The 15,887-nt window shown below is 31.4% G+C and overlaps 1 protein-coding gene across 4 annotated transcripts; it reads right to left on the bottom strand.

Moving 5' to 3' along the window:
* Nucleotides 1-4,611: 4,611 nt before the first annotated feature.
* LOC120089463 (Saccharopine dehydrogenase) lies at nucleotides 4,612-10,441 on the bottom strand. 4 transcript variants are annotated; one of them, XR_016523915.1, is made up of 14 exons: nucleotides 10,128-10,441; nucleotides 9,794-9,891; nucleotides 8,738-8,820; nucleotides 8,538-8,664; nucleotides 8,221-8,284; nucleotides 7,506-7,603; nucleotides 7,319-7,403; nucleotides 6,517-6,640; nucleotides 6,067-6,168; nucleotides 5,823-5,987; nucleotides 5,507-5,588; nucleotides 5,354-5,433; nucleotides 5,130-5,260; nucleotides 4,612-4,895 (listed from the first exon to the last, which is right to left on the bottom strand). XR_016523915.1 is itself a non-coding variant. In XM_039046944.2 (13 exons), exons 1-13 carry the CDS (start codon nucleotides 10,331-10,333, stop codon nucleotides 5,203-5,205), a joined length of 1,272 nt encoding a protein of 423 aa, XP_038902872.1. In that variant the 5' UTR covers nucleotides 10,334-10,440; the 3' UTR covers nucleotides 4,983-5,202. The 4 variants fall into 4 exon arrangements, 1 of the variants encoding a protein (XP_038902872.1); XR_005485182.2 differs by having other exon boundaries at nucleotides 5,923-5,987; nucleotides 10,128-10,440; XR_005485183.2 differs by lacking the exon at nucleotides 4,612-4,895 and having other exon boundaries at nucleotides 4,983-5,260.
* Between the last annotated feature and the right edge of the window lie 5,446 nt (nucleotides 10,442-15,887).

The following is a 15,887-nucleotide window of genomic DNA, read 5'->3' on the forward strand; positions in this document are numbered from 1 at the left end:
AATGTTAAAAACATATTCTATTTATCAATAAAAAATATTATTGAGTATTTTATTCAATAAATTGTCATTGATATTGCATTCTATTATAAAAATTCAATAAAAAAAAATCATGGCTATAATATGAATATTTTAACTTTATGTGGAGATATAAAAGTGGATCAAGTTTTAGTGTATAGCCAAAATGGTCCATAAGTACATGGATGAGATTAGGTATCTCATCCCGGTAATACTATTGGATGCAGCCCACTTTGTATACTGATACAAATTATGTGACCTCAAAATCATTCATTTGAAGACATGCGAGTGAAGGCATCCTACGCAAAGGATGTTTGCATAAAACCGAGCCTCAAAATAGTCACTTTTCTTTACAACGACCGTTTATTGTTAAAATTGACTATTTCAAATTTGATGACCTAGGGTAACTCAATCTTAATCCTAAGCTAACTATGAACTCTTGTTTATTCGGGGGTTATCCTTTGATCTGCATAGGTGAGAGTAGTCCAATAGCACTGCTCAATAAGCCTTCCTTTTTGGGATAAGACCGGATAAATAGTTGGGGAAATAATCCTGCAAGATGGAATTCACTCCTACTCGATTTAGGATTAGCAGATAGGTTGTTGTTCTTTTAAGTACTAATTCCTAGTCTTGAACAACGAGGCCCCGCCCTCTCATGATCGAAAGGGTCATGGTTTATTAGTTGGACTATAAACCAATTGTTCAATAGGTTCAGTGAGAGCTTAAGAAGCAAGATGTATTTACAGTGGTAAAATGATAATTTTGACGTAGTAGTAAATACGAACAACTCGTGAATTGTCAACTTACTAATTATGGTTAAAGTTGACATAAATATATCTACAACGAGGAGAGTGCAACTATGAAGCTATAGTGGTGTGTCTCGGTAGTTAATTAATATTGATTAATTCGGTCTAAAGAGTTTAGTCAATTGATCTCAAATCGTTGGAACTCATGATCTGTAGATTCATACGGTTCTTCGACTAACTCGTAAAATTATATCTTGGATTAGTGAATTGAGCGGATTTGAAATGTTCAAATTCAATTAGGGTTTTGAATAATTGTATTTGATACAATTAAAAACATTTAATTTTGTTAAAATTGAACGAAATCGGAGAGATCAATATATTTAAATATTAATTAACATGAATAGGATTCATGTAGAAATTAAGTGTTCAATTAATTTAATATTTGATATTAAATTATTGTTTAATTAAATAAATAAATTTATTTACTTAATTATTTAAATAAAACATTTTTTTCAATTTTTGAAATTGAAATTCAGACTTCTTTTTTTATTAAATTTAATTTTAGTGTCAATTAAAATTAATTTGAAAAATGAAATTAAAAATTTGTAAAATAAGAGTTTGTGGATTAATCCAATATTTGTTGGATTAATCCCTTAATAAACACCTAACCCACTTATAATCAGCTTCTTGATGTGTCAATATGCTGAGTGCTTACATGATAAACTGGTTTATATATATCTAATTTGATCAGATGTAATCTTCATGCAAGTTGAAACTCCAAAAATTTTGCTGAAGCTCTCAAAAACCTTCTTCTCCCTTCACAAAATTGATCTCATCTGAGAGTCCACCTCTCAATCCAAGTTAAAGGATAGTAGAGAAGATCCTCTTGATGGTCTACTGTCAATTTGGAGGTTGAATATGGGGAGAGAAGCATAAATTTCAGTTTTAGCAAAGGTAAACATTCTGAAGCCATTTTCTCAGAAATTGTTTTTTTTGCATGTTTTTTAAACTCAAATTAAGTAATTATAGTGCTTATTGATTCTTATTTTTTTCGTTGCATGTTAGTTTACTCTATTAGGGACATAGTCTTGCAAGATGAAACTTACTCTTATCCAAGTCTAGAGATAGTAGATAGATTGTTCTCTTAAGTGCTAACTACGGGTCTTGAACAAGGGGTCCCGCCCTCTCATTGGCTCGAGAATGACTTGGTTTGGTGGTTGGACCACAAACCAATTGTTTATTAGAGGATCGATTGAACTTAAGGAGCAAAATGTAATTATAGGGGTAAACTGATAATTTGATACAACTGTAATTACGAACAACCTGTGAAGGATCGACTTACTAATCATAGTTAAGTCAAGGTGACAGAAATATATCTACATTGAGGAGAGTGCAGCTACTGGACTTTAGTGGAGTGTCCCCATAGTTAACGAATATTGGTTAATTAGATTAAAGAGTTTAATCTGTTAATCTCGCATCGTTGGAGCTCATAATCTATAGGTCCCCTACTAGCTCATATTGGACTAAACCTTAGGACAGTGTGATGAGAGAATTTGAAAAGTTCAAATTCAGTTTAGGAAATAAATGTTAAATTATATGTGATATAATTGGCGTAAGCATTTATAGTTTAATTATTGAATTAAATAATAACGAGATTTGGAAATATTTAAATATGATTAAATATTATTTATATGAATAGGGATTCATGTTTCAGGTTGGTGTTTTATTAATCTAGTATTAAATATTAAATTGATTTAATTAAGTAGACTATTTAATTAATTTTATATAATTTTATTTAAAATTATTCTAAAAGAAATTGATTTTATTTAAAATTCATTTTAATTTTTGAAAAATCACAAATTAAATTAATATTAGGGTTAGTGGATTTATTCCACTTTTTCCACTAACCCTAACACCTAATCCCTTTTATTAGTGCATTATTTGGTGTCAATTTTTGGGCTTTCAATTTTGCATGGTTCTTTAAAGAGAAGGAAAATTGGCTGAAGAGAGGTTGATGATTTTTGGCATTTGATGCTTAATTTTTCTCTTAAAATCATACAACCAAAACTCTTTCAAATTCACTTTTCGTCTCAAATTAGTAACAAAATTGGATCTCACAATTCGTTCTAAGACCGGAGAATAGTGGAGAAGACTTTAGTAATAGTCCATGAAGTGTTCGTGATCAGAAAACATCAAAGGATTGGGCTAATTTTGAGTTTCTACAAATGTTATGTACATTCAAACCTTGTCCTTTTATTATGATGCATTCTTTAATCCTAAAATTAATGTAGTTAGAGTACTTAGAATCCCAATTGCTTCCGCATGCGCGTTGTTAACTCTAACAGTAAGCTACCCCAAAATGAGTGCTCTCTTATTCCGACTTCTCCAAAGCCTCTGGTTGCACAACCAAGACAGTGATGGGTTCTCTACCCCTACAAAAATGGAGCAACGAAAGGTTTGAGAATTCAAGAGAAGGTCACGATGAAATGAGTCATTTATCATCACAATAGGTGTCAAGTGGAAGTGCAGTGATGTATGCAGCTGAGGCATCCTAACAAATGGGTAAACTTGAACCTTGTTCCAACATGACCCGATCAATTCGATTAGGCACTCGCTATCTATTTTCATTGTTCAACTTTTTGACAACATGAAAAAACCATTGCTCAACTCTTTGACAACATGGGAAAAAAACCAAAAAAAGCTCTGTCCTCCCTCTCTATCTATCCCCGCTCGGGGAGTTCAAGGGAAGAACCCAGAACCCGATCTATGGTTGAATAGCAACTCATCAGTAAGTATACACATTGAGAGCATAACTCAAAGTGATCATAGCACTGATCCCCTGACCTATATAGCCATTCTTGCGAATCTAGGCGTTGCATGGTTATTTTGCAAGATCTTGCTTTCAGATCGTAGAGTGGATCAAACATGTGTTCGGAATAAGATTTTCATATATTTAAACTCAACCCAACACGAAAGGATTGACAATCCAACCCAAATCGTACAGGTTAGGTTGGGTTGATCAAATTTGTTTATCACACCTATTAAGAATGCTATAAATACAAACCTCAAAGATAAAATTCATTTCTTGACTACAAGAAAAATAAATAAATAGATAATTTAAGGATTTAAAGCAAAACTATCTTTGTTATAAATTTGTTAGCTAAATAAATTTCAAACTTTATTATTTTGTTATCAAAAGATAGATTTGTTATTTAAAGGGAGATAAATTAGAAATTTAATGGCAAATTGAACTTGTTATAAAACTTAATTCCAAAGTTTTGTTATTTTGTTACTAAAAAAAACTATTTTTTATATTAAAATAACTAAATCATTGTCATTCAGAGTCTTGGAAATTAATGAACCAAATGAATTAATTTAGGATTATATAGTTCATAAAACAACCACTATGCCTACACCCCAAACACATGCTTCATAATCTCAGGCTTTCAAACCCTGCACCCCAAACACAAGCATTTATGATTTCCGAGTTTCAAAATTCCCTCAAATAAGCCTCTAGATATTTAATTCTCATGTTTTTTATTCCAAACTTGTGCTCTGAACACCCCAAGTGAAGAAAAGATTGCATCATGTTAGGCAAAGTTGTTTTTCATGACACCTCCCAAATACTTCCTTATGAACTTTTTGAATTATGTCATTCCCCCGTGACCTCCATAACATATAAAAATGAAGTTTCACTAGTGAACGCAAGGTTGCTCTACTATTATGTTTGGGAGTGATTTTGAAATTGTTATAATCGCTTGTCAAAAAATATTTTTGAACGCTTTTAATTATTTAAAATTAATTTAGTATTTAATTTTATACTTTTAAATGAAATTTCATATTATCCAAATTGATTTTGAATGATGGAGTGATTTTAACCATTTAAAAATCATGTATGTCCATACTTTTTTAGAAGCAAGGAAAAAGGGAGATTCGTTCTATTTTCTAAAACATAACATACAATGTATCACAAAAGTCTCATTCAATCTCTAGTTTATACTATGCCCATAGAAATCATACACTTACATAAATTACATGAATTTCCACCTCCTCATCTGCTATGCACAAAGTAGCCTGATCTAATCAAAATCAGACAAAAAAGGGCATTCTTCGTAAATCAACTACTTCCAGAACCTGGTAAAGCAAAATCAAATTACGAGTCGGGTCAAATTTACAGTGAGTTTGAGAGGACTCTTTTCAAAAATATTTTTGGACAAACCATTGGTTAAATGCTTTAAGCACTTCTCGTATTTATTTCAATGTTTTCAAACTTTTGATTATTAGACCAAACACTTTTGAGAATTTTGGAAAGTGCTTTTAACAGGCTAAAATAACTTTTTACAATAGTAAATACTATCCCGAACTCACTTTTACATAGAGATGACACCATCAATTGGGTGCAACACTAGGAAGTTGATAAATGAAAGATCCATGAGGAATATCAGACATATATTCCTAAACCAAGTTCTTTGGGCTCTGTTTCAACCATCCATGGAGGCCTGTTGAGAAATAAGAAAGGTGATTATGATAATAGCAAAAGCTGAAGTACTAATCAAGATATGTACTGAATGGAATCGGTTCATTCATCGTACTTGTTCATTACAAAATTGATTGTCCCTTGGGCAGCACGTCTTAGAAGAACTTCCCTCGCCTCAATTGCTATTCCTTCGGGCTATATAGGGATGTGTTTAATTTTAAAGCCAATGATAAACTTTCAGGGTAAATATTGCAGATACTGTATATACCTCTTCAGGAAACCAAACTCCAGGTTGTGTGCTTCCCTCAAGAACAGCAAGAGCAAATGCAGCTGTCGAATACCCCACTGATCTGAATTGATAATTCAAAGATAACTCAAGATTTGAAGAATATATGGAGTTAATATTGCATAAAGGTAACTGGAAGTTGAATGAGAATGCCTCGTGAGGGGGAGGAGGAGAAGAATAAGGGGGTGTTTGGGCGAATAAGTGGAGTTGTAAACTCCTAGAGCCCATAGTGTAAGGAGTTAGCTCTAGGAGTTAATATAAGATATAAAACTGATGTTTTTTTAGTAGTGGGACCTACATACTCCTTGGGCGGAACAAGGAGTGGAGTTCCAAACTCCCTACTTTCCAACTTTTTAGCCCGAACACCCCCTAAAAAGGGAGGAGGGGAAAACCCTTACTGGGAAAGTCTCCGATGACTGAAAATACCCACAGTGCTTCGCCCATTCGAACATTCCAAATCAACCTACATAAAAAGAGAAAAGTGTTAGGAAACTTTTTCTAAACAAGTAGGTTCAAACTTCATAAGAAACTTGGTGTCTCACCCTCATGGATACACGCTCTCCAACAAGACCATCAAGTGCTCGAACAAAAGGATCAAACAGTTGAACCAAATTTTGAACTTTGCTTCTATCTCTAAAATATTCCTGCATCATTCAGTCAATCTTCGATTGGTATAGGAGCCCTTGTTCATTGTAGGTGATGTTTGATTGGAGAGGTAAGTTGTATATTTTTTGGTTCTTGATAATTTTATATAGAAAACTTTCCATATTCTTGCACGATGGTATCCATCAACTGTAAGGCAGAGTAAGAGGTTTCTTCAAAATCGGTGTTGTTTATAGAAAGTCACAATTAAACGCACAGTAAGTTTAATAAATTTATTTAGCAGCTGGAACGGTTGCAGGAAAGACTTCCTTTGGGGTTAACTTCGGACATAAAATTTGCAAGAGCTGATTTCAGCAGTTAATGTTAAAAATAGATCATTCAACTCGTACCAAAGGAAGAAGATTTGTCAAGGCCAACATTCCCCAATTCCAAAAAAATGGTGCAGTTCCGAAACGAGCACTGACTGTCGGCACTCCCAGGATATCATGCGCAGTTCTTACCTCTGGCAAATTCCTGAAATAAACATACTTTTACTCAAGATGCAACTTAAATGTTTCAAAACAAAGAAGTCAATTTGCCCCACAAGTGGCGTCAATTGCATGTAGTATATCACCAAGCAAGCAAAAACTGCAATCCTTAAAGTTTTTAAGGCAACACTGCAATCGTTAAAGTTGATAAAAGGAATGGAGGGCCATTAATAATATTCAGTTAACCATAAGTTGAAACCATCGGCTTAATTTAAAAGAGTTCTGCAAGTCTCGTCTTTGTCAAGATACATCACCGAAAAGATAAGTGAAATGTGATTTATTTTGAAACACGAACTGCATAGCATTTCATTATTAAAACCGATGACCCAAACATCAGACAAACTAATTGTTTACCTCATTTTCTCCTCTCAAAAAACATCATGGGAAATAAAACCCCCACAATAAATGAAACCCAAATTCAAGAACAAAAAAAACATGAGGCAAACCACAGTTTGAACCATGCACAATTCTCTCTCTTCTGTGAATAATATATGACTCTAAGATTTAGATAATGGATTCCTATGATTATTGTAAGATATACACAGTTTCAACTATAAAAGCCTGTAGGTCTGTCCAAGAGCTTTCCTATGATTGGTTTAAGTAAATCAATATATACTTGTGAAATATTGCACAATCAACGCTTTGCTAAGTAGAATGAACTTACAGCAGAAATACATCTCTCTTCCCAATTCCTTTTCCGAAGTCAATGTTGAGCATTCCGCTGTAAGGTTTTAGTTTGAGCTTTTCCCCTGCTTCCAAGGTCATGTGTGGTGCATCAGTTGCCACTCAGAATGCAATTCATATTCAACATATTAACACAGACAGACACACAAGTTTCAGTCGATACTGACCTTTATTATAGGCAACCACCTCCTCTCCCAGAAGTAAGAAACTGGTAGCTAATATAGTTGGGCCAGCACCACCAGTGCCTACAGTGTAGTAGTAGAATCTGAGACAAGAATTTACATTTAGTTGCTGAAGAGAGAGCATCACATCAATTTTTATATTTAGTTATATGAACAACTTCAAAGTTTTCTACTTTAACTGAAAGTTTTGCTGAAATGAACTCGCAAAGAAAGAAGACATTAAGATTCTAAACGTAGACAATAATTGGAACATCTCCAAAACATTTTACAATCATCCCAAATCATGCAAAATAGTATGCATGGCATGGTTTTGCTTCCAAAATACTACAAAATTAAAATGGACCAAAAAGGATATAGTGTAAATCCTTTCCTGCCTCCATAACAAATTTAAAATGAAATAGGTACTTGATGATATAAAACATATGATGAAGGCATTCAAAAACGAAATCTTTTGATCTAGTTTTCTTCCATTTTCATACAAAATCTTGAAACTATGGAAACTCCTCATGAAAAAAATCCGTAATCTACTAGAAAGATACAAAATGAACAAAATATTATAAATTTTTAATCCCATGTTGGCAATGGGAATTTGTTTACCACCTTATTTACCAATACAATATTGAATTATAAGTGACGAGGAGAATTATGCTTTATTAGTCAAGAGGCTTATTGACCAGCCACGTGATATCAGGGACTTCACCTTAGCCTCTCGGGTTCACCCTTGCTTTCATCTCTCACAGCACGTACAAGCTCTGCTGCCATTACTGGCATGGTGCAACAGAAAAGACTATCAGTTAGACAAAAATATAGACATGAATATATTGCATTTACTTCCCATTAATAACTAAAATTCGACCTATAACTACTGGCCCATTAGTTTACAAAATATCTTTGCTACATTATGTTCAGGGTCAAGGAATTGGTTAAACAGTGCATTACGTTTAGGGGACTTGGCATCATCACATAGTAGGAACTATCCACATAGGAATACACAATAAGAACGTGGATATTATATACCATTGCTCACTCCAGGATAAATGCCAGCAGTTGTAATGGCTGGAATGTTTGCATCTATAGCTTTATTCTTGAAAGATTTTGCATTTTGTGAATAGTTTGTATCATCACAAACATCAACATAGGCTGTCTGCAGATAGACAAATAAATTCATCAATATATGGTCATATAAGAGAGGTTTTTAATGCAAATGCAGCTCTTTCCTTGGTATTTATGGAAGCTTCAAGTACAGTGCACTTCTCTGTCTGCTGGAAAGGTCCAGCCGTATGAATTACAAGATCCACATCTGTAGTGACAGCTACAGATTTCAGTTAAGCGCCCTTGGTAGAAAAATGTTAAAGACATTTAAACACCTTTGGTTTCGGGTGCAAGGTTTGCACGTGTTTTGATTCAGACAGACATATCATAAATGAAGATATCTGCAACTAAACAAAAAATTCAAATATGTATTTACATATATAAAGAATACCTTCATTTTTAATATTCTTAGACCACAAAAGAATCATTTATTACAATAAAATTACATGGTGAGAAAATAAAAGTAAGTAAAGGGATGAGGAATTAATCCTTGTATGCCATTTTACCAATCTTATTGTAAATAAACCATGATATTTTCAAAGACCACCAAAGTTCTGATCGGTTGACAGTCTTTGGAGTCAACATAAGAAAAGACAATGAAATTAATCATACACGACATCTAGAGACAATACCATGTTATTTGTCAGAGACTCAGAGCTGAAACTTTAAAAAAAGGAATCAACTGTGCAGTATAAACAAAAAAATAGAAGGGCGTCAACAGGTGTAGGTGTGTCCATGTGTGTTGGAACTTCCATAAATAGGCAACTGAATTAAGAAAGAATTCACAATAATGATGATAACAAAGAAAAGATGGCGCTATTCAAAATTTGAAAAAGAAAGAAAAATCCTTGAAGAGCGATATCTTGCATTTCACACAACTCTTGTCGTAGCCTTGAAGGTAAAACTTTGTGTATGATATTATTTCCTCGTGGGTTCAACTTTACCTTTGAGAATATTAAACCACCGAATTGAATCATAATTTGACTGCTTAAGTTTCTAGTTTGAATCTTCATTGAAATGAGGAAAAAGAAAAAGAAACAAGAAAAGATGTTGAGAACTTTACCAATTCTTAAATATGGAAAACCCACAGTATGACTGGGAGATTCATATTTCACACACGAAACGAAATAGGGCTAAAGACTAACATTAAAATCATAAATTAATCAGGAGAATCAGTATACCTCTCAAAGCAGCCTCCAACATTTCTACATTCTCGATATCAACTTCCACAAACCGAGAGTTTCTCCCGAGTGTCGCGACTATAGCTTCACCCTTTGCCCTATCACAGTACACACCTTACATCATTCTGAATGTCAATTTAGAAAACGCTCATCGTCGTCGACTAACAATCAATAAACAACCGTTTAGATTTGTGAAAACAAAGTTCTAGACGATGAAATCCCGGATAGTTTCGACTTCGAAATGCAGGAATTAACAGAGGCGAAGAAATTCAAATTAAAACATGTCTAAGAGGAAGTAAAAGTAGCGGTATTCAAATTAACACAGAAGGATCACCTGTTGCGACCACCGATGGCGATCTGAAGGTCTGGACAGAACTTGGAGAGAGCAGTGGCAGTGGAGGCTCCGACTCGACCAGTGCCTCCGAGTACTAAAACCCTAGAATTGCGTACATTCTGAGGCAGTTGAAGCGAAAGTTCGATGTCGGCGTTGGCCATGGCTATCGGAGAAAAGGTTTTCAAACGGAAGAAAGCTCCCGCCATTATGTGCCGCTCTTCTCCGCACCGGCGAGTTCTCTGCAGAGCAAGTTATCTCTAATCCCATTATCAGTTTATCGTTGCTGCTGACGTGGCATCACCACCTTCTTGCGAAAACAAGTCAACAAAAGGCCCATAGGTTTGGTTATTAAAAGAAAAAAGAAAACATAGGTCTAAAAATTATCACAATTTTTTTCAAATAATGAAAATTTGCTAACAATTACAAGTTCCCAAATTTAAATACTGTTTACCTTTCCAAAATAAATAAATAACGTCCGTGAATTTTTTTTATAATGGTTTTAATTTTTTTTTTAGAACGAAATAGTTCAACTCTGAGTAAATTTAAAAAATAAAATATATATTTTTAGATAATTACTTTTTTCAATAATTTTAAAAACTTGACTTTAGTTTTAAAATAGTGGCATAAAGAATATAACAAACAAGAAAAAAATCAGACGGAAAAAATGTTTTATAGATTTAATTTAAAAAATAAAATAGTTATCAAATAAGACATTCATTTTTATTTCTAAATATTGAAAATTAGGCTTGTTTAATCACATTTTCATTATTTCTAACTAAGCACTTTAATTTTTAGCCAAATTTTAAAAACAATTGTTTTTAGTTTTAAAATTTGGCTTAGTTTTTTCAAAACACTCTTATTGATGATCGGATGGGACCTACAATAATTGTAGTCGTCAATTTTTTCTATTAATTATCTAAAATATTATTTGTTTAAATTTAACAAATTCCAAGGTAGTCACTCTAATTTTAATGAGAAGTCTATGGTAAAACCCATTTTTGGTTTTTAAAAATTGTACTTATTGTCTAGGGTTATTTTTAAATATAGAAAAATTAGACAATTTATTTATAAATATAGTAAAATGTCATGGTTCATCCGTGATCAACAGTGATAGACAGTTATAAACATCTATCACTGGCATTGATAGGTTTATCAGCATCTATCAGTGTCTAATAGAAAATGACATTTTTCTATATTTAAAAATATTTCCAACAGTTTTGTCATTTAAAACAATTACCCTGTTTTCTATCTGGTCAGTGTGTTTTCAAAACTTACACCTCTAGTCTTAGAGATCGAAAGTTAATTTCTATTTGATATTTGCAGTTTGAAATGTGATATTTTAGTTTGAGAAAGTGAATTTTGGTTAATAATGTATAGAGTTGATATTTAGCTGGCATGCAAGACATATGTGTATGTATGTGTGATACATATCACTTAAAAGATCAAATCGAAATTAAATTCAAATTTCATTTAATAAAATTAGAAAACAACACAACTTGTTATTCTTTTTCAACATAAGTGAGAAAAACCAACCATCATCTTAATTTATATTTAGTTAAGTTATAAAAAATATCCATAAACTTTGTAATTTGTTTTAAAAATATACTTCAATTTTTAAAAATATTCTTAAATTTTTAAAAACAGTTCACAAATACCATTGTCATTAGTTCTGAAAGAGACCGTTAAACTTTTGTTTAAAAAATATCCTTAAACTTTTAAAAGTCTAAAAAATACCCTTTAAAAAAAAAAGAGTTCAAAAATACTTTCACTGTTAGTATATGAACAAAAACAGTTAATATTTCATTGCAAAATTAACTTTAAGCTTAAAAATGCTCCTACTCTTAATAAGGTGATAAATTTGTTTGAAGGTTTATTAAGTTCAAAAAATCTAATTTTAAAACAAATAATACATATATCCTCTTTTTTTTTCATATAGATACTTCTACTTTTCTTTTTAATTTTCAAAATCTCAACTTACACCCATTTTCTCATCAACCAAAATTTTAAATTAAAACATAAAATTTCACCAAAAGTTCAAAGTTCAAATCTATGCTTAAAACAGACCAAAACGATAAATAGTCAAATAAAAAAATGTATTTAGCTACTAACATATACTTAACTACTAATGTACAATTTTGTTAAAACATTTAAGTCCTAAAATCACTGGATACTTTCTTTATTATCTTTTTTCTTATTATTGTCCTTATACATTAATTGGAGTATGCAATTTTATTTATTTACTTAATTTTTTTATAAACAAGCGTTAACAAAAATAGGAATAATAAGGTATTGAAGAAGGGATGTAAGAAAAAATATGGAAAATAGAGAAGTAAGACGGTTAGGATAATTTTGAATTTTTTTTAAAGTTTAAGGGTATTTTTTTTAACTTTTAAAAATTTAGGGACATTTTTTATACAAGATACTAGTAGTAAAGGTATTTTTTCAACTTTTAAAAATTTAGGGATATTTTTTATAGAAAATACTAATAGTAAGAGTATTTTTCTAAACTCATTTTGAAAGCATAAAAGTTTTTTTAAAAAAATTTTTTGAAAGTTTAAAGATATTTTTATATATTTCCAATTTATATTTTGACTGGTGAATAACAAAATTCATTATAATATATAAATAGTGGACATTTTTTTAAAAATCCCAACTGTCACGTGCAAAAATCTCAAGGTCACAGCTGGACTTTTGGGTGAAAGGAAGGGAGAGGAGAAAAATAAATAAATGGAAAAGAAAAAATAAGGTGGCACAATAAAATAGAATGGTCAAATTAAATTTCAAATCGCCATTTAATTAAAGTCACAGGAGGAATAGAGTTCGGTAAGATTCACCTCTATGTTATCTGTGGGTCCCTATTGAATATCCAAAAGTGGCTTAATTATAGGCCTTTCTTCTTCCATGTTTTTTTTTCAATTAATAAATGGCACATTCCTTTTCTTTCCCCAAAGGAAATAATTGGGTTTATTCTAATAAAAATTAAATAATATTGATATAAAAGTGTGAGATGGCTGGTCTCTATAATAATACACTAAAATTAAATAATATTAGCGTACTTATTATATTAATTTTTTATTTATTAAGTTTTTATTTAATTTACGACACAAAACCAATTACTTAAGAACAATACCTATTAACGTTTAGACTGGAATCTATTCACGGGGTGATCTTCCAACCAATTCAAATTCAACTGATGTCTTCGGGCATGATTAGCAAGATCGTATGCCACATAATTGCAATTGTGTAACCTAGGAGAACCCATGGATTGTCCCACTTTGTTATAGATCACACAATGAGTCCAAATAATATTGAATCTCGTTATCATCCTACTCCTGGTTGTAAAATTTAAGGAAGATTGTAAATTTCGTATACTAGAATGATATGGAAAAAGTGAGAATACCGAACGAAATATTGAATCCATGACTAGGAAATTTTTCTCTCCTTATGCTATGCAAATCCTTCCAAGTGGTTGGTTTATAAATTAAGTATAAAAATAGGGTAGTTTCGAAAATTGTTTGCTAAAAACATGTAGGCTAAAAACTATTTGTAAAAATAGGATTTTTTTTTCTGTACTTTACTAGTTTCGGTCTTTTATATATACTGAAATTATACAAATTAATATCTTGTAAAAACTTAATACCCACGCAATCAAATCTAATAAAAGCGGTATTCATAAATTTAATTTTAAAAAACTAAATAGTTACACACGGATTCAAAAATAAACCAATTTAGATTTATTAAATCTATGAATTACACTAAAAAAAAAAGGAAGAAAAAAAAATAAAAAGATGTATGTGGAGGATTGAAATTTGGTAACCGACCACATATAGCTTTATGAAAGAAAAAAACAACATAAAAGCATAGAAAAGCAGCCACACACATCTCTCTCTTTTGACCAAAGGCTTGTGGCACTTTGATTGGTGAGAGATGCCTTTTAAGTAAAGTTTGTTTGACATAAAACTAAAATTAAACAAAGCCAACCTCACACAATCTCTCATAATATTCATTCATTTATGTCACTCTCGTGTCCCTTGTTGACTATATATTGTCCAATAAAAAAATCCCTTTCCAACTCCATGTCACTCTTGTTTGTGATTAGAATTTATTTACACTTGTCAACTAAAACGCAATTCAAAGTGTGCATCTTAATTATTATAGTTGATAAATGTATAAATAATTTTTTTTAAAAAAAAATATTAATTTACACCTCTAAACTACAAAGATGGTATTAAATTTAAATTTTGAACTTTTGCAAAGTTCTTAATTTACACCCTGTAGTGAATCCAGAAATTCATGTCGGGATACAATTTTATATAAGATTTGGAAATTAGCTCATGCACTTTTAAATTTGATTCTACATATGGTCCGTGAACTTTAAGACGTATATAGTAGGTCCATAATTTTTTTTTTTTATTGTGTTTGATAGATTTCTCTGGTTTTCATGTTCATATCTAGGGTTGGCAACGGGGCTAGGATGGGGCGGCGATGGTTCCCCATCCCCATCTTCGATGGGGGATTTTATCCCCGTCTCCGCTATTTCAAGGTGGGGACGGGGATGGGGATTCCCCATTTTTCCTTTTATTTTTCCATGAGGACTTTTTATTTATTTATTTATTTTTGGTAAAATTATCTTTGGTTTGGACTTGGACACTTTAGTTTGGCCTAGATTGGGCTAAATTAAAAACTAAACTAAATGTAAAAAGTTAAATATCTAATATATATAGAGAGAAAAATATTTAAAAATCTAATTATATATATAGAAAAATATTCAAAAACCTAATCGGGTGGGGGGACCCACGGTTGGGGACGGGGTGGGGACATCCTCCCCATCCCCGCCTCGTCCCCGATTCGGGGATCCTAAAGAGGTCCTTGGGTTGACCCCATCCCTGGTCAAATCGAGGATTCCCCGCCCACGGACAATTTTGTAAACCCTATCATATCCAATAGGTTGCTTACACAAAAATATATATAATCAAAATGCTGAGAATTATTTGTTATATCATATACATAAATTTAACTTTATGTGTAATAAACTATATTGTATGTTTGTGTGTATGCATGTATGTATGTATCTATCCATATATATATATTATTTATTACTTACCAACTTAAATTTTAAGGCTAAATTAGATATCGACTTAATTTTTTATCTAATAAAATAATTAATTTTAAATTATTTAATATATTTGAAACCTATTGTATACAAAATTGAAAGTTCATGAATTCGTTAGATTTTTTTTTATTTATTAAACACAATTAAAATTTTAGAGATTTGTTTTGCACAATTTTGAAATTTTAAATATTAAATTTACAAAACATTTATATAAATACAAATACATTGTTTTAGTATCAAAATTTAGTAATATTTATTATAAAATTATAAAAGTTCCAAATATATAAGCAAATAATGAGATTTGAAATATTTATTAAAGTTTCGTAAAATAAAACTAAAGTTAAAATAATTAATTTTCCATAAATGATTTACTAAAGATTAAAAATTATTTATATGTGTATTTATAGGATTGAAAAATTTAGAATAGAATTAACTTTTTAAAAATTGATTTTAATTTTAATATTAATATTGAAAAAAAAACAAAACAAAAAGAAGCTAAACGGAAAGTTGGAGAAATTAAGGGGAAAAAACTAGGATAAAAATGCTAAAGTTGCATCATGTGGGAATTGAACCGACGAGTAGGGATGACAAAATTTTCCGTGGGGTCGGGTCCCTGACCTGATCAGGGCGGAGAATCCCCGGTTTGA

Source organism: Benincasa hispida, chromosome 10, assembly GCF_027475165.1.
Source record: "Benincasa hispida cultivar pf3 chromosome 10, pf3_genome.v1.1, whole genome shotgun sequence".
Classification (NCBI taxonomy): Eukaryota; Viridiplantae; Streptophyta; class Magnoliopsida; order Cucurbitales; family Cucurbitaceae; genus Benincasa; species Benincasa hispida.